Genomic DNA, 24,988 nt, shown 5'->3' on the forward strand with positions numbered 1-24,988 from the left:
GGTTAAGCTACGCAAGGAATTTGTATCCGGTGCATAAGCTCTCATTGCCCCCATAAGCAACAAGCGATAAACCAGGATCACAGTCATGAAATACGATCATCATCTACCATAAGATACGACACCAAATGTAATATAAACGTAATACTAAATGAAAATACGGCAGCTGGAGATAGGCAAGAAAGCACTGTGGTTTGCAAAAATAAATAAATAAAAAATTAGGGTGCCGGGTATCATCTAAATGTTTAGCGGTGTTACCCATCCTGGGCACCTTGAAAATGGACGGAGTTCAACTCCCAGAACTCTCCGGCCATCCAAAAGTTTACCAAAATTCAGCGTGGCTAAGAACGTCAACTCCTAAAATATTTCTCTGGTCTTTTAGAGTGGCCAACAGAAAGGGAGGGGGGAAAAGAGCAGTGCGGCAGCTTGGAAACCAAAAGTGCATTCCATCAATACTTTTTCAAAGATAGTAACTAGGTGACTGAAGTTTCTGCTTTGCAAAATTCTAACTGGAGAGCATGATTGATGGCTCTGGGCTATGGAGGTGTCCCATTGGAGAATATGAATTACGATACACCCAGAGGGGCGGGGGGAAAACCAGGGTCCAAGGGTGACAATGAACGATGTGTGTCCAGAGTCGGCTACACCCAGGCAGTGCCAGACACGTTTAACTCCGAATAAATCCTTTTTGGAAGTTTGGCTCGAGACTCGGGAATTTAATTTCGGGGTAACTGCCAGAATCCTGACAATACTGTCACTCATCATTACTTTTCATGTAATACATCGACATAGGATTATAGGTGGATGTCAACTCCCAGAATTCCCTAGCCTGCAAGGGAATTTGGGGAGTTGGAAGTCCACGCTTCTTAAAAGTTGCCCAAAACGGAGAAACCCTTAATTCTATTATCTTTTGGAGGGGATTCTGGGAATTAAAACCCACACCTCTTTAAGGCTGGAGAAAGACCGATGGCACATAACAGTCCTGTGCCACTTACACAACCGCCGACAAATTTAAATAAGTTGAAGAGATTTGAACATTGCTTCCCACGATTCTCCAGGATAATTCAGGCCTTGTTTTTCCAGAAGCCATGAAAGCGGGGAGCTAATCTGTACCTGGGTGGGTCCGTAGAGTGGGTGACTTTTAACTATGGGCCCCTTTACGACCTGTGGACTTCAACTCCCAGAATTCCTGAGCCAGAGATTGTGGGAGTTGACGTCCAGAAGTCACTGAAACATGGCCGACCGGCAAGGGAATTCTGGGAGTTGAAGTCCACAGGTCGTAAAAGAGGCCCCACCCTGCTTTAGCAGAGCAAGGTGTTGGATTGATCCATGATGCACCTGTCGGGACAGGTAAGATCCTCCTGAAGGTGCCAAGATACGGGGCCTCTCTAGGACCAAGCCAGTTGTGCTCCGAAGAAACTGGCCGTCGGTGCAGAACCTCGGCCGCCACATCCGACGGCAACCAGGACGCCATGTTCCATCGTCGATGATGGGTTCTGTGTGGGTCTTCCAGCACGGATCCGTTCGGACACATCGCAAAGACTGAGGCTGAAGTCGCCTTCCGGATAGAAAGCTATTCATGCTCCACATACAGGCAAGTTCTTGACTTGCAACCATTCGCGCCACGACCAAAACGAAAGGGGACTTCGTGAATCCTTTCGCACTTAACGACCGCCGCACCCTCCTGAGTTGCGGGATCAAAATCCAGATGCTTTATGACAGTCGTGTGATTCCCCTCTTGTGACTTTCCTACTAGCAGAGTCCTATGGGGAGCGGGGGGGAGCCAGCTTCACTTAAGGACTGCGGGACTAACTAAAGACCACAATTCGGTTAACGACGGCGGCAGGAGAGGTCGCAAAATGGGACAAATCACTTAACGGCCTTGCTTAGCAGGGGAGATTTTCTAGGATTGATTCCTATATAGGATTTATCGGCCGCCCCATCTTACCGTCCGGTAATACATATATGGCCGTCGTTAAGTCGAGGACTCCTCGTAGCAGCTGTTTCGACCTCTTCTCACCTGGCAGCTCCCACCCACCCCATTTCTGAAGGAGGCACATCCCCCCCCCTTAGGTCCCTTGAGTAGACCCCCCCCCGCCCCCCTGGCCAGGGCAAGTCTTCTCCCCTCCTTGCGAGACACAATGCACACACACACACGCAATGACGCACAACCAGAGCTTTTTCATATTAAACTTGGTTTTTTTTATTTATTGAGGTGCATTAACAAATGGGTTGGATTAACAGGGCGAGGGGGCGAGGGGGGGGCACAGCTTGACCTGGGAACAGCAGAGGAGAGGAAATATGAACCAAGGAGACAGTTCAAAAGGGGGGGGGGGGGGGAGGGCGTTTCTAGTTAAATGTTTTGTTTTTTTAAAAAAAACCACTTTCTCTCCCCTCCCCCAAAATAAAAGGTTTCCCTAACCTGAAAACAGCATTTTTGGGCGGTTTAGGGGTGGTGGGGGTGCTAACCCTGTAAAATGGAGGGAGGGTCTCGGAGGGAGGGGGGAAGGAAATCCAACATGATTGACGGGGGCCAGAGTAACCCTGCCCCTATATATATACTCCGCCGGAGGGGCAGGTCCCCGTCATTCCAGCCCCCAGTCTTCCTGCCCCGCTCTTGCAGACAAAGGGGGAGATTTAAGCAAGCTCAGCAACCAGAGTGGGAATTCCCCCCAAAAAAATACAACCCCACTTCGGGGCTTAACCTCCCAGCACGGAGAGAAAGGACCGAAACCTGTTGCAACCGCCCAGCAGACAGGTGGAAAAGGGGAGGTGGAGGAGGGGCACAAAAAAATTAAAAAACAGCCCCCCACCCCAAACAACGCCCCCTACGTACGTACGTACCCTGTCAACCCTCAAGAGAAACATTCATGGAGGAACGAAGACTTTGGAGGAGGAAAGGCCCACCGGGGCGTTTTGCTCAGCTGGGGAGGGATGGGGTGGCTTTCACACACACGCACCCCTCCCCAAAATCTGCCCTCTCCTCTCGAAAGGAGGATGAAAATGAGAACGAGGGGAGGGGGGAACCAAAGAGTCTCTCGCGATGGTTTTTCTCTTTTCCTTTCCTTTCCTTTCCTTTCCAGCAGTTAAAATATCTTTTTTTTTGTCTTTTTAAGTGCAAATTTTCTCTTTGCCAGGAGCACAGACACAAAAAATAAATGGTTGTAGTGTGACTGAGCACCACAGAGGAGGAGGAGGAGGAGGAGGGACGGGGGAACGAGGCAGGGTCCAAAACAAGGGGAAAAAATAAACAATAATAAGGATGAGGGTGAGCTGTGGGGGGGTAGGGATTTTTATTTTATTTTCTTGCCTCTGTGTGTTTTTCCTTTTTGCTCTTTTTTTTTAAAAAGACCACAAAATAAAAAGCTTGGTTTTCTTTTGTTTTAATTCAAAAGGGAGGAACCGAGAGGATTTGAAGTGGCGGGGGGGTGGAATGGAAGGAGGAAGGGGGGTTTGTTTGTTTCGTTTCAAAGGAAGGGAAAGAGAAGAAGAAGAAGAAGAAGAAGAGGAAGAGGAGGAAGAGAAGATGACAAAGAAAAAGAGAAGGAAAAAAAAAAACCAAGATTTTGGGTGGTTTGGAGCCCCATCTGACAGTCTTTGTGTGGGTTGCGATTCCTCTCTGGTTCGTTAGAAGTTTGTTGCGGCTGCGGCTGTTGCCTGCAAGGGGCGGGGGAAAGGGTGTTAAAAAGAAAACCCTGGGGGAAGGACCCCAAAGGCCTCCCCCTCTTCTCCCCCCGCCTTCCCCACCTGTACCTGGACTCACCTGCGGTTCCTTTATTTAGCCATGGCTTTGATGGCGACAGCAGCTTCCTCGGTCATTGCAGACAGAACGGTGATCTGGAGGAGGAGGAGGAAAAACTTTTTGGGGGTGTCTTTGCTTTCTCCCCCCAAATTCCTGCCCCCAACCCCCAAAAAGCAAGGACCTCCCTAAACACCCGCCCACCTGAGACCTGGCAGGTTAGAAATCTTCCAGCGCTGGATTCTCCCTTTCTGCTCAATTGTGGCGGTGGCTGGAAGGAAGGTGGCTGGACTACAACTCCCAGAATCCCCGGCCGGCCGGCAGCTCCCCTCCCGTTGGAGACTGGCCGGGGAATTCTGGGAGCTGGGATCCACCCGCCTTCCTTCCAGCTGCCAAGGTTGTTATTATTGATCGGCGGTTTTCCATGGGAGGAGACATTGGGAAGGAGAGTTTCTAGGCCCACTTTATGGCCGCCGTTTTTAAGGGCATCGCGGCCATCGTTAAGTGAGTCATAGGGTCGTTAAGGGAGTCCGGCTATCCTGTGGACTGTCGGAAGGCCGCAAAAGGGGTAAAATCTCATGTGACCATGGCAACCGTCATGTGAGTCAGTTCCCAGCGTCCGAGTGTGGATCTGCGGCACCATGGGGACGCCACAATAGTTGTTAAGTGTGAACAATGGTGGTTAAGTCAAGATTTTCAGTGCTGCTGCAACTTTTGGTCACTAAAAAAAACAATTGTAAGCCGGGGATTACCCGTGCACATGTGCATTTTTATACAGCTACCCCTAACCCTGATATATATAAACCGATACCCATCCTTCACTACGGAATTAGGTGGGGGAGCTTCGTTTTGGGGGAGGAAAATAAGGAAAAAAATAATTCTGCCTCTGCCTAAAAGCATCCATGGGTATTCATCTGGCTAGCTTCCTGTCAGTGTGTGAGAGCGTTGAGGACTGTTTGGAAACTGAAACAGTATTTGCTGTGTCAGCAAGGAGACAGCAAGGAGCCTGGGCGTGGCTTAGCTTAACTGTTCTGTACTAAAGCTGGTTGGCTGCTATGAAACTGAAACTCCTCCGTTCTGCTTGTGTTTTGCATTTGGAAGAGATTTCTTTTCAGGTGGGGAGGGGAGTAGAACTCCTTAGCACCAGAGGGTAATAATAATAATAATAATAATAATAATAATAATAATAATAATAATAATAAAAAAGGAAATATTAATGTTCTGATGGTCATTTCAGAAAATCCTTTCTTAGGGAGCCCCTAGAAGCCAAGAGGAACATATGGGCCCAATTTCAAGTTTGTAGGCTTTATGGTCCTGGAGATTTTGTGATGATGCGTGAGGAGCATTTCGCAGATAGATAAGATTAGATAGGTAGATGAGATTAGATTAGATAAAATAGATAAATTAGATAGATAATAGACAAGAGATATCTATAGATATATAAATATATGTAGATAGATGGATAGATATAAATAAGATAGATAATAGACAGATAGAGATCTAAATATAAAGATACGTAAAGATATAGGTACGTAGGTATATGTAGATAGATAGACCTGCAAATAAAATAGAAGACACTAAATAAAGGAAGCAAACCGAACACGCACGAGCCGAAGGGCCCGGCCTTACCAGGATTTCTTCTCCGCTGTCGTATTTCTGTTCGATCTCCTTGCCCAGGTCTCCCTCAGGGAGACGCAGATCCTCCCGGACATCCCCGCTGTCCTGGAGCAGAGAAAGGTAGCCATCCTGGATCCCAATAAGCTGCAAGAGGGAGAGGAAGAGGAAGAGGGGGAGGGTGAGCACAGAGGCCGCCGCCTGCGCCGGGGCTTCCCCAAGGAGCTTCCAAAGGCTCCTCTCTCTTGGGAAAAGCCCCCGCCCAGCGTGATTCGAACCAGCCACACTTGTCAGACGGGGCGGGGAAGGTCCCACAGTTATCTAAAACACCTTTTCCCCCATTTGGCAACTTTAAGACAGGTGAACTTCAACGCCCAGAATCCCCCACACCAGCCAGGGTATCAGTTTCCAATTTAATTCTCACGCCATCTCGTCCACATTTAACCTGTTTATTTATTTAATTCATGGGAGGGGGTGTTTCCCCCACTTTCCTGTACTCAAGATATATTACATCCCTCACATTCCCACTATCTATTAAGAAAGTTACCCCATCAGGAAATGGGATAGACATCAGGAATCTCCAAACTTGGCCACTTTATAAGACCTGTGGACTTCAAAACTCCCAGAATTCCCCACCCGGCTATTCCACCCACCCCACCCCCACCCCCCTTTGGCTGAAGTCAAGGTATATTCCACTGACCGCATTCCCTTCGCCTATTAAGGAAGCGACCCTGTCAGAAAATAGGTAATGAAGCCGGTCTAAGACATATTTCTCCTGCCATCGGTCTGAGTATATCGGTCAAAAGATTTGCTGGGCTGTGCGATTTCTAGGGCGTTCCAAGTCAACTTGCCTTCAAGGTGTAAAACAGCCCACCTGTGGCTTCTACCTGGCTCCCAGGATCACCTGTAGGAAAGGCCCTTCTCCGCTGGAACACCTGGTCACTGCAACACTGCCCCGCCGGGCCCAGCTGCTCCCACCCTGACCAGGTCCCAAAGTGGCCAGGAAGACCTGAGCCTGGGCCAGAAAGCATCTCAGACTGGCCCCCCCATCGTTGCCACTGAAGTAAAGGGGGGTGCCAGATTCTTCTGCAGTTAACTTTATAAGAAAGGGATGGACGAGTCTGGCCTCTTAGCCTGGCCTACAACAGCCCCCCAATGTGTTCTGGCTTGACTGGCCAACCTTCTCTGCAGTCTTTTTCTAGGAAAAGGGCGGGGAAGAGCAACCAGGATGATTTTAGGGGACTGGAGGATGAAACAGACGATGGACGGTTGCAGGAACTGGGCCTGGCTGGTCTAGGGAAGAGAAGGACCAGGGGAGACAGGAGAGCAGCCTTCCAATATCTGAGGGGCTGCCCCAGAGAGGAGGAGGAGTGGGGGTCAAGCTATTCTCCAAGGCCAGACAAGGAACAATGGATGGAAACTGAACAAGGAGAGATTCAACCTGGAAATAAGGAGGAACTTTCTGACAGGGAGGACAATTAATGTGTGGAAGAACTTGCCTCCAGGAAGTGGTGAACGCTCCAGCACTGGAATTTTTAAGATGATGTTGGATAACCCTTTGTCTGAAGTGGTGTAGGGTTTCTCTGTTTATTCTATTTTTATTCTGTTCTATTCTTATTCTATTCTATTTTAATTCTGTTCTAATTCTTTCTATTCTATTTTAACTCTATTCTACTTCTATTCCAGTTTTATTCTATTTTAATTCTATTCTATTCCATTGGGGTTGGACTAGAAAACCTCCAAGGTCCCTTCCAACTCTGTTTATTCTAGTTCTATTCTATTTTAATTCTATTCTATTTCTATTCTATTCCATTGGGGGTTGGACTAGAAGACCTCCAAGGTCCCTTCCAACTCTGTTTATTCTATTCTATTTCTATTCTGTTCTATTCTTATTCTATTCTCTTCTATTTTCATTCTATTCTATTTCTATTCCGTTCTATTCTCTATTCTATTCTCTTTTCTATTCTCTATTCTATTCTATTCTTGTTCTTTTCTCTCCTCCCTTCTATTCTATTCTATTCTATCCGAAGGCAGGACAAGAAGCAAAGGGTGGAAACTGAGCAAGGAGAGAAGCAACCTGGAATTAAAGAGAAATGTCCTGCCAGTGGGAACAATTCACCAGTGGAACCACTTGCCACCAGAAGCTGTGGGTGATCCAACACGGGAGGTTTTAAAGAAAAGATTGGACAACCATTTGTCTGAGATGATACCAGGGTTTCCTGCCTGCGCAGGGGGTTGGCCTAGAAGACCCCCAACCCGGTTATTCCGATATTCTGACCAACTGCCACCCTCCCTATGACAATGGAGACATCGCAAGCCCTCCAGCCTGTGGAGAAGCCCCCTCCCCAAGGAAGGGCAACGTGGCCTCAAACCCCACCACGATACAAGAAGGAAGGCAATTCGACCCTTGGACTACACTGCCCAGAGAGGCGGTCGCGGGATGCGCATGCTTTGTCGATTTGACGACCAAACCCACGGACCCCCTTGCTGACCGCAAGCGCCCCCCCCCACACACACCCCAGGCCTACCTGGAAGTCATTTCTCTTGATGTTGGGCACGTCCATGTTGTGAGTGGAAGGGCAGATATCTTCGTATTTTTTCCCAGTGAAGATGTCTATGCCGACAAGATGCACCTGGGAGGGCAGCAGAGGGGAGAGAACGGCCTTAGCACGATGGGGGGGGGGGGGGAGGAGGAGGAGGAGGAAAAGGACTGTGGGGGCCCTTGGTGCTCTCTGAGCTTGACTGTTTCCTTGCAGACGTTTCGTGACCCAGCGAGGGAACATCATCAGTGCTAGAAGGGAGGAGAGTTGGAGGAGGAGGAGGAGGAGGAGGAGGAAAGGAAGGAAGGAAGGAAGGAAGGAAAGAAGGAAGGAAGGAAGATGTTCTCTGAACTTCATTGTTTTCTTGCAGACGTTTTCATGACCCAACTAGGGAACATCATCAGTGCTAAAAGGGAGAGGGGTTTGTGGAGAGGAGAAGGGAAGGAAGAAAGGAAGGGAGGAAGGAAGGAAGGAAGGGAGGGAGGGAGGGAGGGAGGGAGGGAAGGAAGGGAAGGGAGGGAGGGAGGGAGGGAGGAAGGAAGGTAGGTAGATGCTTTCTGAGCTGGGTGGTTTCCTTGCAGACATTTCATGACCCAACTAGGGAACATCATCAGTGCTAGAAGGGAGGAGAGTTTGCAGAGGAGGAGGAGGAGGAGGAGGAGGAGGAAAGGAAGGAAGGAAGGAAGGAAGGAAGGAAGGAAGGAAGGAAAGAAGGAAGGAAGGAAGATGTTCTCTGAACTTCATTGTTTTCTTGCAGACGTTTCATGACCCAACTAGGGAACATCATCAGTGCTAGAAGGGAGAGGGGTTTGTGGAGAGGAGAAGGGAAGGAAGAAAGGAAGGGAGGGGAAGGAAGGAAGGAAGGAAGGGAGGGAGGGAGGGAGGGAGGGAAGGGAAGGGAAGGGAAGGGAAGGGAAGGGAAGGGAGGGAGGGAGGAAGGTAGGTAGATGCTTTCTGAGCTGGGTGGTTTCCTTGCAGACATTTCATGACCCAACTAGGGAACATCATCAGTGCTAGAAGGGAGGAGGAGGAAGTAGCAGCCCTGCCTGGCGAAACAGCTCAAGGTGGCCCCTTTCCAACAGCAGGGCACCCCTTTCTCTGTTGCCCTGCTCCGATCTTCTCCTCCACCCCACCCCAAAGGGCTGGCGGGGGCTTTTCCCACTCCCGGGTGGGGAGCCTCTCCATTCCCAGTAATTTCACCCCCTTCGCCCCCCCCTTTCGTCCGCACATCTTAAAATGCTGGTGAGGTTGAGAAATGTGTGTCTCGTCTACCACCTCACAATAGGACTGGGGGGGTTGGGGGGAAGCTTGCAGTCCAGACAGCTTCCGGTGTGTGTGTGTGTGTGTGTGTGTGTGTTGCGTTTTGTGCCCTTTCCTGCCCGTTTGTTAAGCGAGTCGCTGCAATTGCTAAATTATTAGCCCAGTCGTTAAACGGATCTGGCTTTCCCCATCAGGTCACCTGGACAATGCGACCGTCATAAAGGCGAACCAGTGGCCAAGCGCCTGAAGTTAAATCATCTCTCCATGGGGAACGCTGCAACGGTCGTTAAGTGTGTTTAAGCGGTCCCAAGTCCCTTTCTTCAGTGCCATCGTTAACTTCGAACCGTCGCTAAACGAACGATTGTAAGTCAAGGACTACCTGGTATCTCTAGCATTGAAGGTGGGCCGGACTTGCTTGGGTGTTCTGTGGGTAAGAAATTAAAATTTGGCTTCTGGTCTCCGGAGAGACTCTTTGTTGGAATAATCCTTGACTTGTTTAGTGACTCCGGCACTGGCAAAACTGACTTATGACTGCTTTTTTCACACTTAACAACCGTTGTAGTCACAAGAAATCCACCCACCCAGTGGATTACAGGTAGTTCTCAACTTATGACGACATATTCAGCTCAACCTTTCCGAGGCTGTGCAAAGGGAGTTGAATTTGGCCCCGTTTGGACACCTTTCCTTGCCACGGTTGTTAACATGAATCCCTGCTGTTGTTAAATGAGACACGTGGTTGTTAAGTGAATCCTGCTTCCCCCTCCCCGTCCTCCATTGGCTTGGCTTGTCAGAAGGCTGCAAGAGAGCATCACGCAACCGTGGGACGCTGTGACCGTTGTAAACGCGAACTGGCTGTGCCAAGCGCCGGATTTTTGATCCTGCAACCGTGGAGACAGTGTGACGGTCGTTAAGTGTGACCAAACGGTCGTAAGTCATGCTTCCCCCGAAACTTGGAACGAATTGTCCAGGGCTATCATGGATCACCCAGGCCAGGAAGATTCATGATGAAGAGGCAGGTAACTTTGAATGGCTCCATTCTGATCCATTCTGGGGGATCAAACTCTCGTACCCCACATCCCATCGTCAGAACTTAATGGGGCGACTGGGGAAGGGTTTTTTTTTATTTTAAAATTTCCCTTGCAGAATACAGCAATTTTGTTTTTTTGGTGCTAACTGCAAGCTGACCTGAGCCTGCGTAGCCAGCTCCGTAAAGCGAAGGAAGGCTCGGCTCAGGAAAGGAGTGACAACTGTGGTCAAAAAGACCAACAAAGACTGTGGTGTGTGTGTGTGTGTGTGTGTGTGTGTGTGTGAAATATCCAGGCCTCCTAAGTGGCATCGGACCAGAGGGGCATCGCCTAGCCAAGCAGAAAAATGGCACTAAGGGAATATTTGTAGCTTTTGGGGGGGCAGAGGGGGGGGCTTTCTTGGTGGCTTCCTTGCAGGCGTTTCATGACCCAGCTAGGGAACATCACCCGTGCTGGTTAACCCCCCCACTTCCTGTCCTAGCACTGATGATGTTCCCTAGATGGGTCATGAAACGCCTGCAAGGAAACAAGCAAGCTCAGGGAGCACCAAGGACCCCATCGTCTTCCTCCTCCTCCTCCCTACTAACATGGATGGTGTTACCTAGTTGGGTCATGAAACGTCTACAAGAAATGTATAGAAAGCCCCAAGGAAGTAAATAACAATAATCACCTTGCTCGATACCTGGTGGCAGCCAGGATCAACCAACAGCACCAGCGAATGATATTGGCGATACATTTTAAAATGTTCAGTTGACGGAGTTTCATTTTAATAAAAATGATAATTATGATTATTTAGAAATATTTTTAAGATGATACTGGGTTGATAGCTAGGATGCTGGCAGCAACCTGTATCAACCACCAGCGCCGGTCAATATTTGTGGTACATTTTAAAATGTTCAGTTGACTTGAGTTTCATGTTTAATGAATAAAGGAAATTAATAATAATAGTAGTAGTAATAATAGTAGTAGTAGTAATAATAACAGTAATAATAATTCCTCCCTCTTCTTCTTCTTCTCTGCCAATTCCACTCTATCATCATGGATGATATTACCTACTTGGGTCATGAAATGTCTACAAGAAATGGGCAGAAAGCCCCAAGGACCCCATAATCATCCTCCTCCTTTCTCCTTCTCTCTGTAAACCCCACTCCCTAACACTGATGATGTCCCCTAGTTGGGTCATGAGACGTCTGCAAGAAAACCAACCCGGCTCAGAGAGCGCCAAGGACCCCACAGTTGTTGTTCCTCCCTTCTAGCACTGATGACATTCCCTAGTTGGGTCATGAAACGTCTGCAAAGGAAAAATGAAGGCCAGAGACCCAGGATGCTGGTCCTTTTCCTCTGTCTGGCCAGCCGCACAATGGGCCCTACGCAACACACATACACACACCCAAAGTAGCAAGGGGAAAACCCCGCTCGACACCCGTCGGGCACACGCAAACCCGCACGCCGCTGGGAGTTTCCCCAAAACGGTCCTCCCTTCCCTCCCGCCAAAGAAGACACCCGACCGAGACACACACCGCTGGCCCTTACTTTGGCGTGGCCGTGCTTGCCCGTCTTCGAAGTGGACATCTCCACAATCTTGCAAGGACGCCCCTTGAGCACCACAAATCCGTTCTTCCGGAGGGCGGAGCACTGCATGGGGAAGGTGGCAGAGGCGCCGGCATCGCCGGTCTCGAAGTCCAGGTCATCAGCCATGGTGGATCAGGTGTTGTGGAAACCGCTGGGGGGCGGGGAGGAGGAGGAGGAGGAAGAGGAAGGGGAGAGAAAGGTTAGGACGGAAGTGGGCAGAAGGTCTGCCCACGCACTGGCTGGATGGGCAAGCTTGGAAGAAGGGAAACAAACCCTGCCGGAGGGAGAATGCGACTCTCAAGGCCTCTACACGCCTACGTAAAGTTTCTACACCCGCTGGTTGGCACATGGCAAGCACACCTGTTGCTCCCAGGGCTGGGAAAAGACAGGATGGCGCACTGGGACGGATTAAAGCAGGGGAGTCTCCAACCCTGGCAACTTTTAAGGCTGGAGGACTCCGACTCCCAGAATTCCACCCCCAGCCGGCTTCGCTAAGACTTCCACTCTCTCTGCCTGCTTCCTCTCTTTGTCATCCCTTCCTCTGCAATCGCTCCCCTCTAGGAAGTAGGGAAAAAATGAGCTATGGCTGAATGGAGGATTCTGGGAGTTGAAGTCCAGTCCACAAGTCTTAAAGTACCCAAGGTTGGAGACCCCTGATTTAAGACTGGTGGACTCCGACTCCCAGAATTCCCCCATTCAGCTTCGCTAAGACTTCCACTCTCTCTTCCTGCTTCCTCTCTTGTCATCCCTTCCTCTGCAATCTCTCCCCTCTAGGAAGTAGAGGAAAAAAAGAGCTATGGTTGAATGGAGGATTCTGGAAGTTGAAGTCCACCCGTTTTAAAGTGGCCAAGGTTGGAGATCCCTGGATTAAAGGGTCTTGGCAACCTTAACTGTATCATGAACGGTTGAGGGAAGGGGGTGCATCTTAGACCAAACTGAGAAGGACCGAGGAGGGGCGGGATAGCAGTGTTCAGGTATGTGAGGGACTGCCACGATGAGGAGGGGGGTCCACCTTATTCCCCAAAGCAGGACGAGAAAGGGACGGGTAGAAACTAACCAGGGAGAGAAGCAACCTGGAATTAAGGAGAAAATTTCCTAACAGCAAGAACAATTAAGCAGGGGAACAGCTTGCCACCAGAAGCGGCGGGTGCTCCGTCACTGGACGATTTTTGGTTTTTAAGAGTCACTTGTTTATTCACATTTATAGCCATTCTAATCAGTGTTTTATATCACGTTTATCAATTGTATTGTGATTAACATTATTGTCTTTCAAAATTACATTTCATATTCCTTCTTACTCTAACTCATTATCAATTATAATATAAGATAGTTACCCTGTTTCTCCAACAATACGGCCTCCCCCAATAGGACGTCCCAGCATGTTTTATAGGCATGGAATGAAATTAGCCCCTCCCCCAAATTAAGGCCTGTATTAAAACATGCGAAATGGGGGGGGAATGTTGGGGGAATGTTGGGGGCTTGCCGTCAGGAAGCACTTTTGTTGCACACCCGGATAGGGTGCTGCCTGCGTTGACCCCGATAAGTGCCCCACCAACGCCGAGGTCAACATCCAAGCCATCGTCGCCGCCCGCCTGCCCGAAGATGCAAGGGGGGTGGGGGAATTAAGTCACCCCCCCCCAAAAGACGGCCTAGCAGTTTTTTGGGGGCTCAAAAAAAAAAAAAAGACCCAGCCTTATTATATGAGAAACACGGCACTATGTGCACAAGATATATATACCCAACTGACACATTGTTGAACAGAAAGATAGTTTAGTTTTTGTTTTTGTTATAAAAATAATTTTTAAAAAACTTTTCAAAAAAAGAGGCGGCACTTGTTGGAGATTGTATATCTTCTGCTCCGCTTCAGCAGGAGGCTGGACTAGAAGACCTCCAAGGTCCCTTCCAGCTCCATTCTGATTGAAGCGTTTGAGGAGCTGCCCCAAAGAAGGGGAGTGTGTGTGTGTGTCAATTTATTCTCCAAAGCCCCAGGAGGCAGGAGGAGAAGCAACCTGGAATTCAGGAGGAATTTCCTAGCTTCTCTCCAGACATTGTGGGGGCTCCAATCCAGGGAAGTTTTCAAGAAAAAGACGAGACGGACGTTTGTCCAGAATGGTACTATGGGGTCTCCTGCCTTGGCCTGGGCTGGACTAGAGGACCTCCCAAGTTCCTTCCAGTCTTATCATTCTATGTTCTACCTCCACGCAACGTCTTTTAAAAGGGCTTCGTGCCGAGGGCCATTGAAAATCTCTCGTGAATTTTCCAAATTGATAAGCACCGCCGAAAACACGAGACCCACCACATTCCAGCCAACAGACTTCCTAGCTCAGCCATATTTGGGGTTCGCAACCCTTTCAATCCAAAGCACACAAGCTCCCGCTATCCTCTTTCTGAGACAGGGGGTGTCCAACCTTGGCCACTGTTAAGTCTTGTGGGCTTCGACTCCCCAGGGTTGCTGGCTGGGGAATTCTAGGAGTTTGAAGTCCACAGGACTTAACAGTGTCCGAAAGTTGGGAAAACCTCTGTTCTAAGTTGCCTTCAGAAGTTGTGGGAGGCTTTCGAGAAGAGGAGACTGGACTGCCGTTTGCCAGAAATTTGGTGTGGGGTCTCCTGCTTGGGCGGGGAGGGGTTGGACTAGATGACCTGCAAGGTCCCTTCCAATTGTGTTGACCTGTTACCTCTGAAATCCTGCCCACACAGCTGATGCTGGGCTATTTGGGGTAAGGGGCAGCGAGAGCATGTCGCCTTAAGACAGAGCCCCCCCAACCTTGGCAACTTTAGGACTTGTGGACTTCAACTCCCAGAATTCCCTGCCAAGTTTGGGGACTCGTTTAAGTAGATGTCCTAGCCTGCTTTTAGAATGGGAACTACGGACAGGAAGAGCACAAGACAAACAGCTAAATTAATCTGACATGTTTTTAGTCGAGCAAAACCAGCGCCTAAAAACTTTCTTTTTCCAGCACTGCCGATCATTTTCAGGACTTCCCCAGTGGTTTCCCCCCCCCACAAGCCATCTCATTACGACTGCATTTTTTTTAAAAAAAACGAACAAATCCACTAAAAAAAGCCACACAGGTAGTCCCCGACTTACGACAACGGAGCCCCAAATTTCTGTTGTTAAAAAAGCGAGGCATTTAAGTGAGTTTTGCCCCGTTTTTACAACCTTCCTCCCAATTTTTATAGATCCAAATACACATATGCAGCAGGTAATCCTCAAGCAAAACATTTCTGTTAAGTGAAACGCTGTTAGGTTTTACCCCAATTTTATGACCTTTCTGGCCACTGCGGTTAAGTTTAGTCCCACGGCCGTTAAGCGAATCCGGCACTGATTTTTGCCTCTCGGAAAGCCACAAAAGGGGAATCACATGACCGACCCCAGGACACAGTTGTGCCAAGCGGCTTGAATTCTGATTACGGCGATGCCACAACGGCCGTTAAGTGTGAAAAACGGTTGTAAGTCACAAGTTTTCTCGGTGCTGTTCTTAAAACTTTTGACCAGTCACTAAATGCACCTTATTGTAAGGTTGGGGGATTACCTGCAGTGCAGCTGCCTTTTGAAAAAAGCACCTCGGAGCCAACTACCACCAGGGTGACCTGAAAACCTCTTGACGTTTGTCTGCTAACTTTCTTCGGCCTGCAAGTTGGCCCGTTCACGCAGCAATAAGCCTGCAGAAGTTTGCTTCTCGTGCCGACCTGAGCCCAAGATTTAGCCAGGGCGACTTAGACCACACCTTCTGCTGGCACAGATCCTCCCGTCTCTATTTTGGGATCTCCTGCTCTTCGCGGCTTCCAAGGCCCGGGGATCGTATACGTCTCGAGGCCCAGAATGAATCCAAAGGAGCCACTTCAGACCAAAATAGTCGTAAAATCTGGTACTGCCAGATTTTGGGGGGGAGGAGGAGGAGGAGGAGGAAGCCAACCAGATTTGAGAAAAAGCTCGTTTTTGGAGTCAGCCTTTGTTTGTTTGTTTTTAAAAAGAAACTTCTTAAGTTTAGCAAAAAAAAACAAGACTTTACACCCCAAAGAGCTCATTTCAACTCATTCCCCAAAAAGGAAAAAAAAAAATTCCACCTTGCCAACATGCAAATCGGGAAATTCCTTCATGGAGCAAACAATCTTCCCTTAAGGCTTTAAAGGCGTAAGTCTATTACACCGATGGTAGAAGGGCCCCCCCCCCCTCGTTCCCTCAGCACCCCAAACCCACTCTCCCCCAATCTTTTGGGGTGAATAAAAGCAGGCCTGGAAAGGAAGAAGTGAACAGACCCCAGGCCTATTCTTCCTCCCAAGGCAGATCTCCAGGATCCGCTTGCCCTGCGGAGTGGGCTTCTGCTCTCAAGAGGGGTACGCAAAAAGGGGGGCGGGGGGGCTCTCCAAGGGAAGGCCAGCCCTCCCCAACACACACCAGAGCTGGAAAAACCCGCTTCTCTTCCCGGGGAGGAAACCTCGCGTTAAAGACAAAGCCCCAGACGGCATGAGGTGGTGGCTGCCGACACAGCTGCTTGCTGGCTCCTTCTTCCACACACCTCCCCCTCACCTGCCATGCCAAGGAGCCCCCCCACACACACACCAAAGACTGATCCTTAGCCTGCCCACCTCCCTGCAAGAGAGCAACTGGGAGCCTCCTCTCCCACTGCCAACCTGTCTGGGTCATCGACTGACTGACAGCGGCTCCTCGAAAGGCCCGTAAGCGGCGGTGGCGGCCGTTGGGGGCACCGGAGAGGCCCGGCGACCGCGACCACGTGCTGCCGATCTTGTGCGCTGCTGCGGCCGCCGAGGAGCCAAAGAGGAAGGGAGGAGGAGGAGGAGGAGGAGGGAGCTGGCTGAAGGAGGCAGGAAGTTTGCACCCACTTTGTGGAACAGAAGAATCAGGCAGCCCCTCCGGCCAGCGTGGAGCCTCCCGTCGGCTCCTGCCAACCCCAAGCATGATTCAGCTAAGCGGCCACTGCGGAGAGACAGGCTCCACACCACGTGATCAGCTTTTGGGGGAAGGAAGGGAGCAGCTACTTTTAGGAGGGACACCCCCCTTGCTTTCGATCTTGTCCCGAGCTGCTACGTCCCCAATTCTATGGGGTGATAAATGTCTCCCCCAAGAGAGGCTTTTGCACAGGGGTTCCCCACACACACACAGATTCCTGGCCTCTGAACAGATTCTCCCGTGCCTAAAAGCCTGCTCTGAGTTCAAATCCAGCCTGAGGTATCTGCTTCCCCACCCCCCCTCCTCAAATGGCCCCAAGGCCACCTATCTCTGGGGAGAAAGGAAAGCCACTAACGTGGCTGCCCATAAGCAAACCCACCCACCCCCCAAAGTTACCATGCAAGCAAAAGTTTAAACCCCCCCCACACACACACACTTTTTTCAGGTTGCTCAATCCCATCCCACGTTGGCTGGGGAATTCTGGGAACTGAAGTCCACAAGCCTTAACAGCGGCTAAGGGAGGACCTGGCTGGGGAATTCTGGGAGTCGAAGTCCCACCTGTCTTAAAAGTAACCAAGCTCGGCCACCCTCGATTGAAAACCCATCATCCGGGGGATTAAAAGTTCAAATCCAGCTGTTGCCCTTTTTTTGGGGGGGCGGGTAGGTGTCGTTTTCACAAGCCTTTCTTTTTTTCTGCCACCGCCGCCCAGCCAAGACATTGCAAGTTGTTTCCTTTCCATCCCCACCCCAAAAAGAGTCACCCTCCCAAAGTGGCTTGACTCCCCAAGTTGCACAAGAAAAGCCGCCTTCCCAAATGTGCAAAGACACCTCCCCCCCAAAAAAACCCTTGGGTTCCTCGCCCCCAAATAAGGGAGAGGAGCTTGGCGGGCCTTCCCTTTAAAGGGCAATTGTGGCTTTTCTCTCCTCCCCCCCAAAAAAAGACTGAGGTCACACAAATAGGGAATTCACCTATTTTGGGGTTTTGCACCAGCCACAACCAAACCACAAAAGGAGGGGGAAAGGGGGGAGGAAGCTGGTTTAAAATGCCTGTGTGTGTATTCAGTCAATAATTTGGGGGGCGGGGGGGTGTTGGCTTTGAGCCCACCTACCCACCCAGCTCCCTTCCTTGCCCCCAGGGTCACTTTTCCCCAATGAATCTTGGAGTGGAAGGGGCGCCTCCAATCAGGGCTCTCCCCTCCCGCCTCTTGTCCCCCTCCCTCCACGGGGACCCCCCTCAAATTCAGGTATCTCCTACCTGAGTTCAACTCAGGACAGGCTCCCTTTAGGTGACACCCCAGGAAGTCCCTCCCTTCACCCCAAATCCAGGTACCCCCTCTCAGAGTTCAGGACAGGAAAGGCTTCCTTTAGCAGACCCCCACCCCCAGGAAGACCAGGGCTCGTCCCCATCCTTCCCAAAGACCCCCCCATATCCAACGACACCCTCCCCTCCCCAAAATCCAGGCTCCTCCATAGTTCAGGCCAGGGCATTCTCCCTTTGGATAACCCCCCTCCCAGGAAGATCAGGTCTTTCCCACCCCCTCCCCTCTCCCAAGGACCCCCTCCCACACAAATCCAGGCACCCCCTTATTAGGGCTCACCCCCTCCCTCCCCAGGAGCCCCCTCAAATCCAGGTACCTCCTTACAGGAGTTCAAACCAGGACAGGCTCCTTTTAGGCGACCCCCCCAGGAAGACCAAGGCCCTTCCCTCCACTCCCCTCTCCCAAAGACCCCCACCCACCCTCAAATCCATAGTTCAGCCCAAGACAGGCTCCCTTTAGCCCACCCCTCTCAGGAAAGCCAGGTCTCTCCCCCCCGTCCCAAAGACCCCCACCCACCAATCCAGGCAGCCCCTTTTCAGGGTTCAACCCAGGACAGGCTCCCTTTACCCGACCCCCAGGCTGAGGCCAGAGTTCGCCCCCTTCCCCCACCCCACAAGACCCCCCACCCCACCCAGGGCAGCCCCCCTCCTCCTCCTCCTCCTTTACCCCCCTCCCTCCCCTCGAGGGACTTACACGGCCCATCGGTCAGCACATGTGGAGGGACCCCCCTCCTCCTCCAACTTTCCTGCCCCCCCACCGTTTCGCTCTCCCCTCGGGGGCGCCCCCGCCCCGTGACTCAGGCGAGGGGCGGCCCCTCGGAGCAGGCCCGGCCTGGCTCCGCACCACGAGAGGCGGCTGAGGCGGTGCCGGCGGCGGGTCTTCCTCCTGCCTGCCTGCCTGCCTGCTGGTCCGAGGCGGCCGCCACGCGGTGAGGCCTCGGGGCGCCGCGCGTGCTCGAGCCCGCGGCCGACCCCGTTTTTTTTTCGTTTTTTTCCCCGCCCTCCCCGCCACCCACCCACACCGGCCTCGCTTCGCCTCTCCCCTCCTCCCCACGCGACCACCCCCTCCTCCTCCTCCTCCTCCTCCCCCCACCAAGCGACTCACCCGCCCGCGAGCTCAACCGCCGCCGCCGCCGCTGCTGCCTGCTGCAACCCAGCCCGCAGTGCGCACGCGCACTCATCGCCTCCCTCCCCCCTTTCACCACACACCCTTCTTGCCCTCTCTTCGCGCTCGCGCTCGCGCCCCGCCGCCGCCGCCGCCGCCGCACGCGCACTGGCGACGGCGCCCCGCCCGAAAGGAGGAGCCTCTCTCTCTTTTTTTTTTCGGGGCAACGTCGCGCTGCGCTTACGCCCGAGACGGGGGGAAGGGAGGAGGGCCCGGCCTGTTCTGAGCGTGCGCGATGAGGGCCGAAGGCGAGGACACCAGCCCTGCGCGTGCGCGGGTGAGAGGAAAAAAAAAAAAACAAAAACAACGCCGACCACCAATGCTCAATGCGCATGTTTTTGTTTTTGTTTTTAAAGCAGGGGTCTCCAAACTTGGCAATTTTAGGCTTTGTGGACTTCAACTCCCAGAGTTCCTCAGACAGCTTTGCTGTCTGAGGAACTCTGGGAGTTGAAGTCCACAAAGCCTTAAAGTTGCCAAGGTTGGGGACCCTGTTTTAAAGGATCCCAGCTAGGAAACGTCCTGCTTTCACAACTGGGGGTGGAGAGAGATACTTGAGGCAGCGCGCGCAAGCGCGTGGAGCGGCCGTCTTCCTTCCCTCCCGCCCCGCGGCCATTTGCTTGAGATCACGCATGCTCCTAGGCCGCGCACGCCTCGAGTTCTCTAACGCTCTCTACCCAGCGAGCGGGATGCCGCGAGGGCACATGCGTACCTCGGCTTTGCGATGCCCATCTCCCCACCCCACCCCACTTGCCCGTACCACCGAGTGTGCGTGGCGAGCGGCCCAGAGCGGCGCGACAAAGATTTTTTTTTTTTCCCCGAGTTCGCTTGCTTCGCCGGCCATCTTGCCGGGGTCCCGGCCGCCATCGTTGCCACGGCAACGGTGGCGGCCTCCGTTCCACGCCGCTCCCGAAGCGAAAAAAAATTAGGATTGTTGAGATGAAAAATAAGTTTTCCTTTTCAACGGGCAGGGCTTTGTGACGCCCGATCCGTTATAATTTAAGCCAACCTTTCCTTACCCGACTCGGTATCTACCGGTGGCCTGGACTCCCAAGTCCCATGCTTCCCAGCCGAGGCATGGCGAGGGGCCTCTTACTGAGCCCCTGGCGGGGATTTTTGGAGCCCAGAATTTGCTGCAACCCCTGGAGCCGCCGGACCCACCCTAACACCATAAATCTTTCTAAAATAAAAACAAAACTTCAGGTTTATATAGGCAGGAAGGTTGGTGGCAGACCCATAAAGCAAACGCCATCCTTCCAGGCCCAACTCTGCCTCTGAAAGGGGTTGGGACTACAAAACCCATGCTCCCTGGCCACCACTGGGCCTTCAGGTGGTGCATTAGGGTGTTGGGAGTTGGAGCAGGGGGTGCAGGACCCTCCTGCCCACTAACCCAACCCAAGGCAGGGAAGGGAACGGGGGCTTTCGGGGTGCAACTATTGCCCCCCTCCCATGATAGACACAGGATGGACTTGAAAGCACAACAAAACCCATGTTAATTATCCAGTGCAACAGTATTACAAAAACCACATTTCCAGTATTGCAAAGTCCATCCACTGTGGCTCTTAAAGAGAAATGGACTTTGTAATACTCGAAACGATGCTTGGATGTCGTAACACTTGAAGTATTACAAAGTCCATCCGCTGTGGCTCTCGAGGATTTGACTTTGTAATACTTGAAGCTTGGTTTTTGTAGTACTGTGGCCCTGGCTAATGAACGAATGTGGGCTTTCTTATATTACAAAGCCCATCCTCTGTGGCTCTCAGGAGGATGGACTTTGTGATACCTGAAACATGGCTTTTGTAGTACTGTGGCCCTGGCTAATGAAGGTGGGCTTTCTGGTATTACAAAGCCCATCCTCTGTGGCTCCCACAAGTCAGCCTTGTTACCCTGAGACGGGCAGGGGGTCTCACCCTTGCCCACACCCCTCCTCCTTCCCAAAAATCTTGCTCCATATGGGTCATGTTTTCCCTGCCTACCTCGCAGGGTTGTTGTGGGGGAAAATACCCAGAAAGATTATTATTTGATTGATTGTTGTCACCAGAGAGTGGAGGGTTTGGGTTTTTTTTGTATATTGGGCTTTTTATTTTTTTTTATGAGCTGCCCATAGTCACTCGGAGTGGGCTTATAAATTCTCTAAATAAATATTTATTTATAAATATTTATTTCTTTATAATGTGCATTTATTTATATTTTTTTATCATAGTATTATTTCGGTAAAAGGGAAGGCGGGGGTAAAAACACAAAACACCAGAAGCGAAATCTGAAATCTTAATGGGGAGATGACAAGCGTTAGACCTTAAGTTGTAAACATAATTTTTTAAATTTCATTTCTCGCTGCCAAATATGGGTAGTTCTCAACTTTAAGACCACAATCAAGCCCCCAAATTTTTTTAAGTTGCTAGGTGTCACTGACTTTGCCTGTCTGAAGTTCGCAAAAGGGGAGTCACGTAAGCCCAGAACGCTGCAACCGTCATTAATATGAGTCACAAATAAATATTATGCCTCAAAGGTTGTAAATGGGGAAAACGGTCATAAGTCATTTTTTTCAGTGCTGTTGTAACTTCAATCGGTCCCTAAACGACTGTTGTAAGTTGAGGACTACCAATAATAAACAAAAATAAATCTAAATAAATAAAAAGTTAGATATGCTCACACACACATACACACATACACACACCGAGTTACTTTATAAGACAGGATAAAAAATGTAATAAATGGATATTTGCCTTTGGTACCATTAACACATGGCTTCCACAGGCAGTCCTCGACTTACAACAGTTCGTTTAGTGACCAAAGGTATCCCTTGAGACTTTCAAGAAGAGATTGGACTGTCTGTCAGAAATGGGGTAGGGTCTCCCACTCGGGCAGGGGGGTTGGGCTAGATGACCTACAAGGTCCCTTCCAACTCTGGTATTCTATATCCAATGGAACAGAAGTTGCCTTCGGAAGTTGTGGGAGCTTCATCCCTGGAGGCTTTCAAGAAGAGAGTGGACTGCCATCTGTCAGGATTGGTGTAGGGTCTCCCGGTTGGGCAGAAGGGGGTTGGACTAGATGACCTCCAAGGTCCCTTCCAACTCGGTTATTATTCTGTTATTCATAAATTGTGGGAGCTTCATCCCTGGAGGTTTTCAAGAAGAGATTGGACTGCCATCGGTCACAAATGGTGTAGGGTCTCCCACTCGGGCGGGGGGCTGGACTAGATGACCTTCAAGGTCCCTTCCAACTGATTATCTGTTACCAAAGTTACAACAGCACTGACAAAAAGTGACTTAGGACCGTTTTTCACACTTATGACCGTCGCAGCATCCCAACAGTCACCCAATCTAAATTCAAACGCTTGGCAACTAACTCGTATTTATGATGGTTGCAAAGTCCACTGGGGGGTGGGGGGTGTTCACATTATCTCCGTGGCTCAAACGGTCCATGCCAGTTTTTCTTCCCACCCTCTGGCCCCTCCGAACAACAGAGCATGTCAAGAGTGCAGATGGAAAAATCAGGAGTGGCCCAAAAGGGTGCGTGTTGTCTCTCTGGACAGCAGGGGGCAGACTCTGCCAGCTAGCACCAAGGGCACTAAGTCAAAATCCACCTGAATTTTTGCCTCATTTTACAACCACAGTTCTGGCCACAGTTTTTAAAGGGAATCCCTGCAGGGGTTTATTTATTAAGAAAAACATATTTACTTCCCGCCGACTCGCAGATGGCGACTCAAAGCGGCTTACAAGGTTATAAAACCCACCAGATATAAAAGGATTTTTTTAAAAAAAATAAAATAAAATAGTAACACGGACGTTAAGTGAGCATGGACATTGCTTGTTTAGAAGGTCACGAAAGGGGATTGCGTGACACACACACACACACCCAGACGCTGCGTCCGTCCTAAGTATGAACTAGTTGTGCAGCGTCTTGAATTTTGATCTCGTGAAAATGGGGATTTTATGATGGTCGTAAGTGTGAAAACCGATCCTTAAGTCCCCTTTTTTTTCACTGTAACCGTTGTAACTTCGCACGGCATGAAAGGAGCCTCTTGTAACCAACAATCAGAGATATTTGGGGTGGGGGGGCATAGCAGGTTTGCATGACTCCCAAGTTGGAGGGTGCTTAACCTGGGTTTACCTGCTTGTTTGAACCCAAACGGCCCCAGCCATGATTTTCTGGGTGGGAGTACATGATGGACAGCAAAGATCACCATCAACAACAATGAATCAGTGGAACAGTGAATGCTCCAACACTGGAAGTTTTTAAAAGATGTTGGATAACCATTTGTCTAAAGTGGTGTAGGGTTTCCTGCCTAGTCAGGGGTTGGACTAGAAGATCTCCAAGGTCCCTTCCAACTCTGCTTTTAGATAGATAGATAGAGAGAGAGATGAGATAGATAGATAGATAGATAGATAGATAGATAGATAGATAGATAGATAGATAGATAGATAGATAGAAAGGTGCTATTCAATAGATAGATGATAGATAGATAGATGATAGATAGGATAGATAGATAGAGAGAGAGAGAGAGAGAGATAGGGAGATAGATGAGAGAGAGAGAGAGAGATGAGATAGATAGATGAGATAGATAGAGAGAAATGCTCTGTTGAATAGATAGATAGATAGATATATAGATGATATAGATAAATGAGATATAGATGAGATAGATTGATTTGTCTGAAGTGGTGTAGGGTTTCCTTCCCTAGGCAGGGGGTTGGACTAGAAGACCTCTAACGACCCTTTTAACTCTGCTATTCAATAGATAGATAGATAGATAGATAGATAGATAGATAGATAGATAGATAGATAGATAGATAGATGAGAGAGAGATGGGATAGAGAGATAGATGAGATAGAGATGAGATAGATAGATAGATAGAGAGATATAGAGAGAGAGAGATGAGATAGGGAGATAGATGAGAGAGAGAGAGAGATGAGATAGAGATGAGATAGAGAGAGAGAGAGAGAGAGAGAGAGAGATATGAGATAGGGAGATAGATGAGAGAGAGAGAGATGAGATAGATAGATGAGATAAATAGATGAGATAGATAGATGAGATAGATAGATAAATAGATGAGATAGATAGATAAGATAGATAGATGAGATAGATAGATAGATAAATAGAGAGAGAGAGATGAGAGAGAGAGAGATAGATGAGATAGAGATAGAGAGAGAGATGAGATAGAGAGATAGATGAGAGAGAGAGATGAGAGAGAGAGAGAGAGAGAGAGAGAGATAGAACCAAGAGGGGAGGGGTGTTCTGTATAAACATAGTCCAAAAGGTAAATTCTGATTGGTCCGCACGAACTGCATTCTGATTGGCCTACTCAACAACCGTGATTGGCTTACTTGGAATCAACCGCGATTGGCCGAGCCGATCGCGGGAGATTCAAAGTACTGTCATTGGCCGACGAGCCGAGAGCAATCCCTATATAAAGGGCTGCCGCGACTCCAAGATCTTGTACAGGTCTATACAATGAAATAAAGACCTTGAAGTACACTGGTCTCGCATCTCCGATTGGAACCGATCTACCCGATCTAACACTGGCGACGAAGGTGGGATCGTGAGACAAGAGACCAACCGAGCATGTGGCGAATCGACACTGACCGACCGACAAGATGGCCGGCAGCAACTCGCCACCCGCACCCTTCGACCAGGGAGCCGAGGACTGGGAATTATACATTGACCGATTCCTAATGTTCCTTGAGAGCAGCAACTTAAAGGATGCCAACGGACAGAAGAAGAGGGCCGTGTTCCTGACGCACTGCGAGCCCGCAGTGTTCAAGATGGCCAAAGCTCTAGCCAAGCCCGCAGACGTGAAAGAAATGGACTGGCCCGACCTCAACCGGCTGCTGCGAAGCCACTACGCCCCC

The 24,988-nt window shown here is 50.1% G+C and overlaps 1 protein-coding gene and 1 long non-coding RNA gene across 6 annotated transcripts; one reads left to right on the forward strand and one right to left on the reverse strand.

Annotated features, from left to right (window-relative positions):
* Positions 1-3,213: 3,213 nt before the first annotated feature.
* Positions 3,214-3,508, forward strand: LOC148124382 (uncharacterized). Its single transcript, XR_015740102.1, has 2 exons — positions 3,214-3,414; positions 3,445-3,508. It is a non-coding gene; the product is annotated as an uncharacterized LOC148124382 (long non-coding RNA).
* On the reverse strand, positions 3,365-19,271 carry EIF5A (eukaryotic translation initiation factor 5A). Of its 5 annotated transcripts, none has more exons than XM_087916446.1 (6): positions 19,187-19,271; positions 11,709-11,898; positions 7,879-7,983; positions 5,366-5,497; positions 3,761-3,834; positions 3,365-3,654 (listed from the first exon to the last, which is right to left on the reverse strand). In XM_087916446.1, exons 2-5 carry the CDS (start codon positions 11,871-11,873, stop codon positions 3,772-3,774), a joined length of 465 nt encoding a protein of 154 aa, XP_087772572.1. In that variant the 5' UTR covers positions 11,874-11,898; positions 19,187-19,271; the 3' UTR covers positions 3,365-3,654; positions 3,761-3,771. The 5 variants fall into 5 exon arrangements, with proteins under 5 accessions (XP_087772572.1, XP_087772570.1, XP_087772573.1 ...); XM_087916444.1 differs by lacking the exon at positions 19,187-19,271 and adding an exon at positions 19,083-19,142; XM_087916447.1 differs by lacking the exon at positions 19,187-19,271 and adding an exon at positions 19,083-19,142 and having other exon boundaries at positions 3,751-3,834.
* Between the last annotated feature and the right edge of the window lie 5,717 nt (positions 19,272-24,988).

Source organism: Pseudonaja textilis, chromosome Z (genome assembly GCF_049901715.1).
Source record: "Pseudonaja textilis isolate UNSWEBS1 chromosome Z, rPseTex1.2, whole genome shotgun sequence".
In the NCBI taxonomy this organism is placed as follows: domain Eukaryota; kingdom Metazoa; phylum Chordata; class Lepidosauria; order Squamata; family Elapidae; genus Pseudonaja; species Pseudonaja textilis.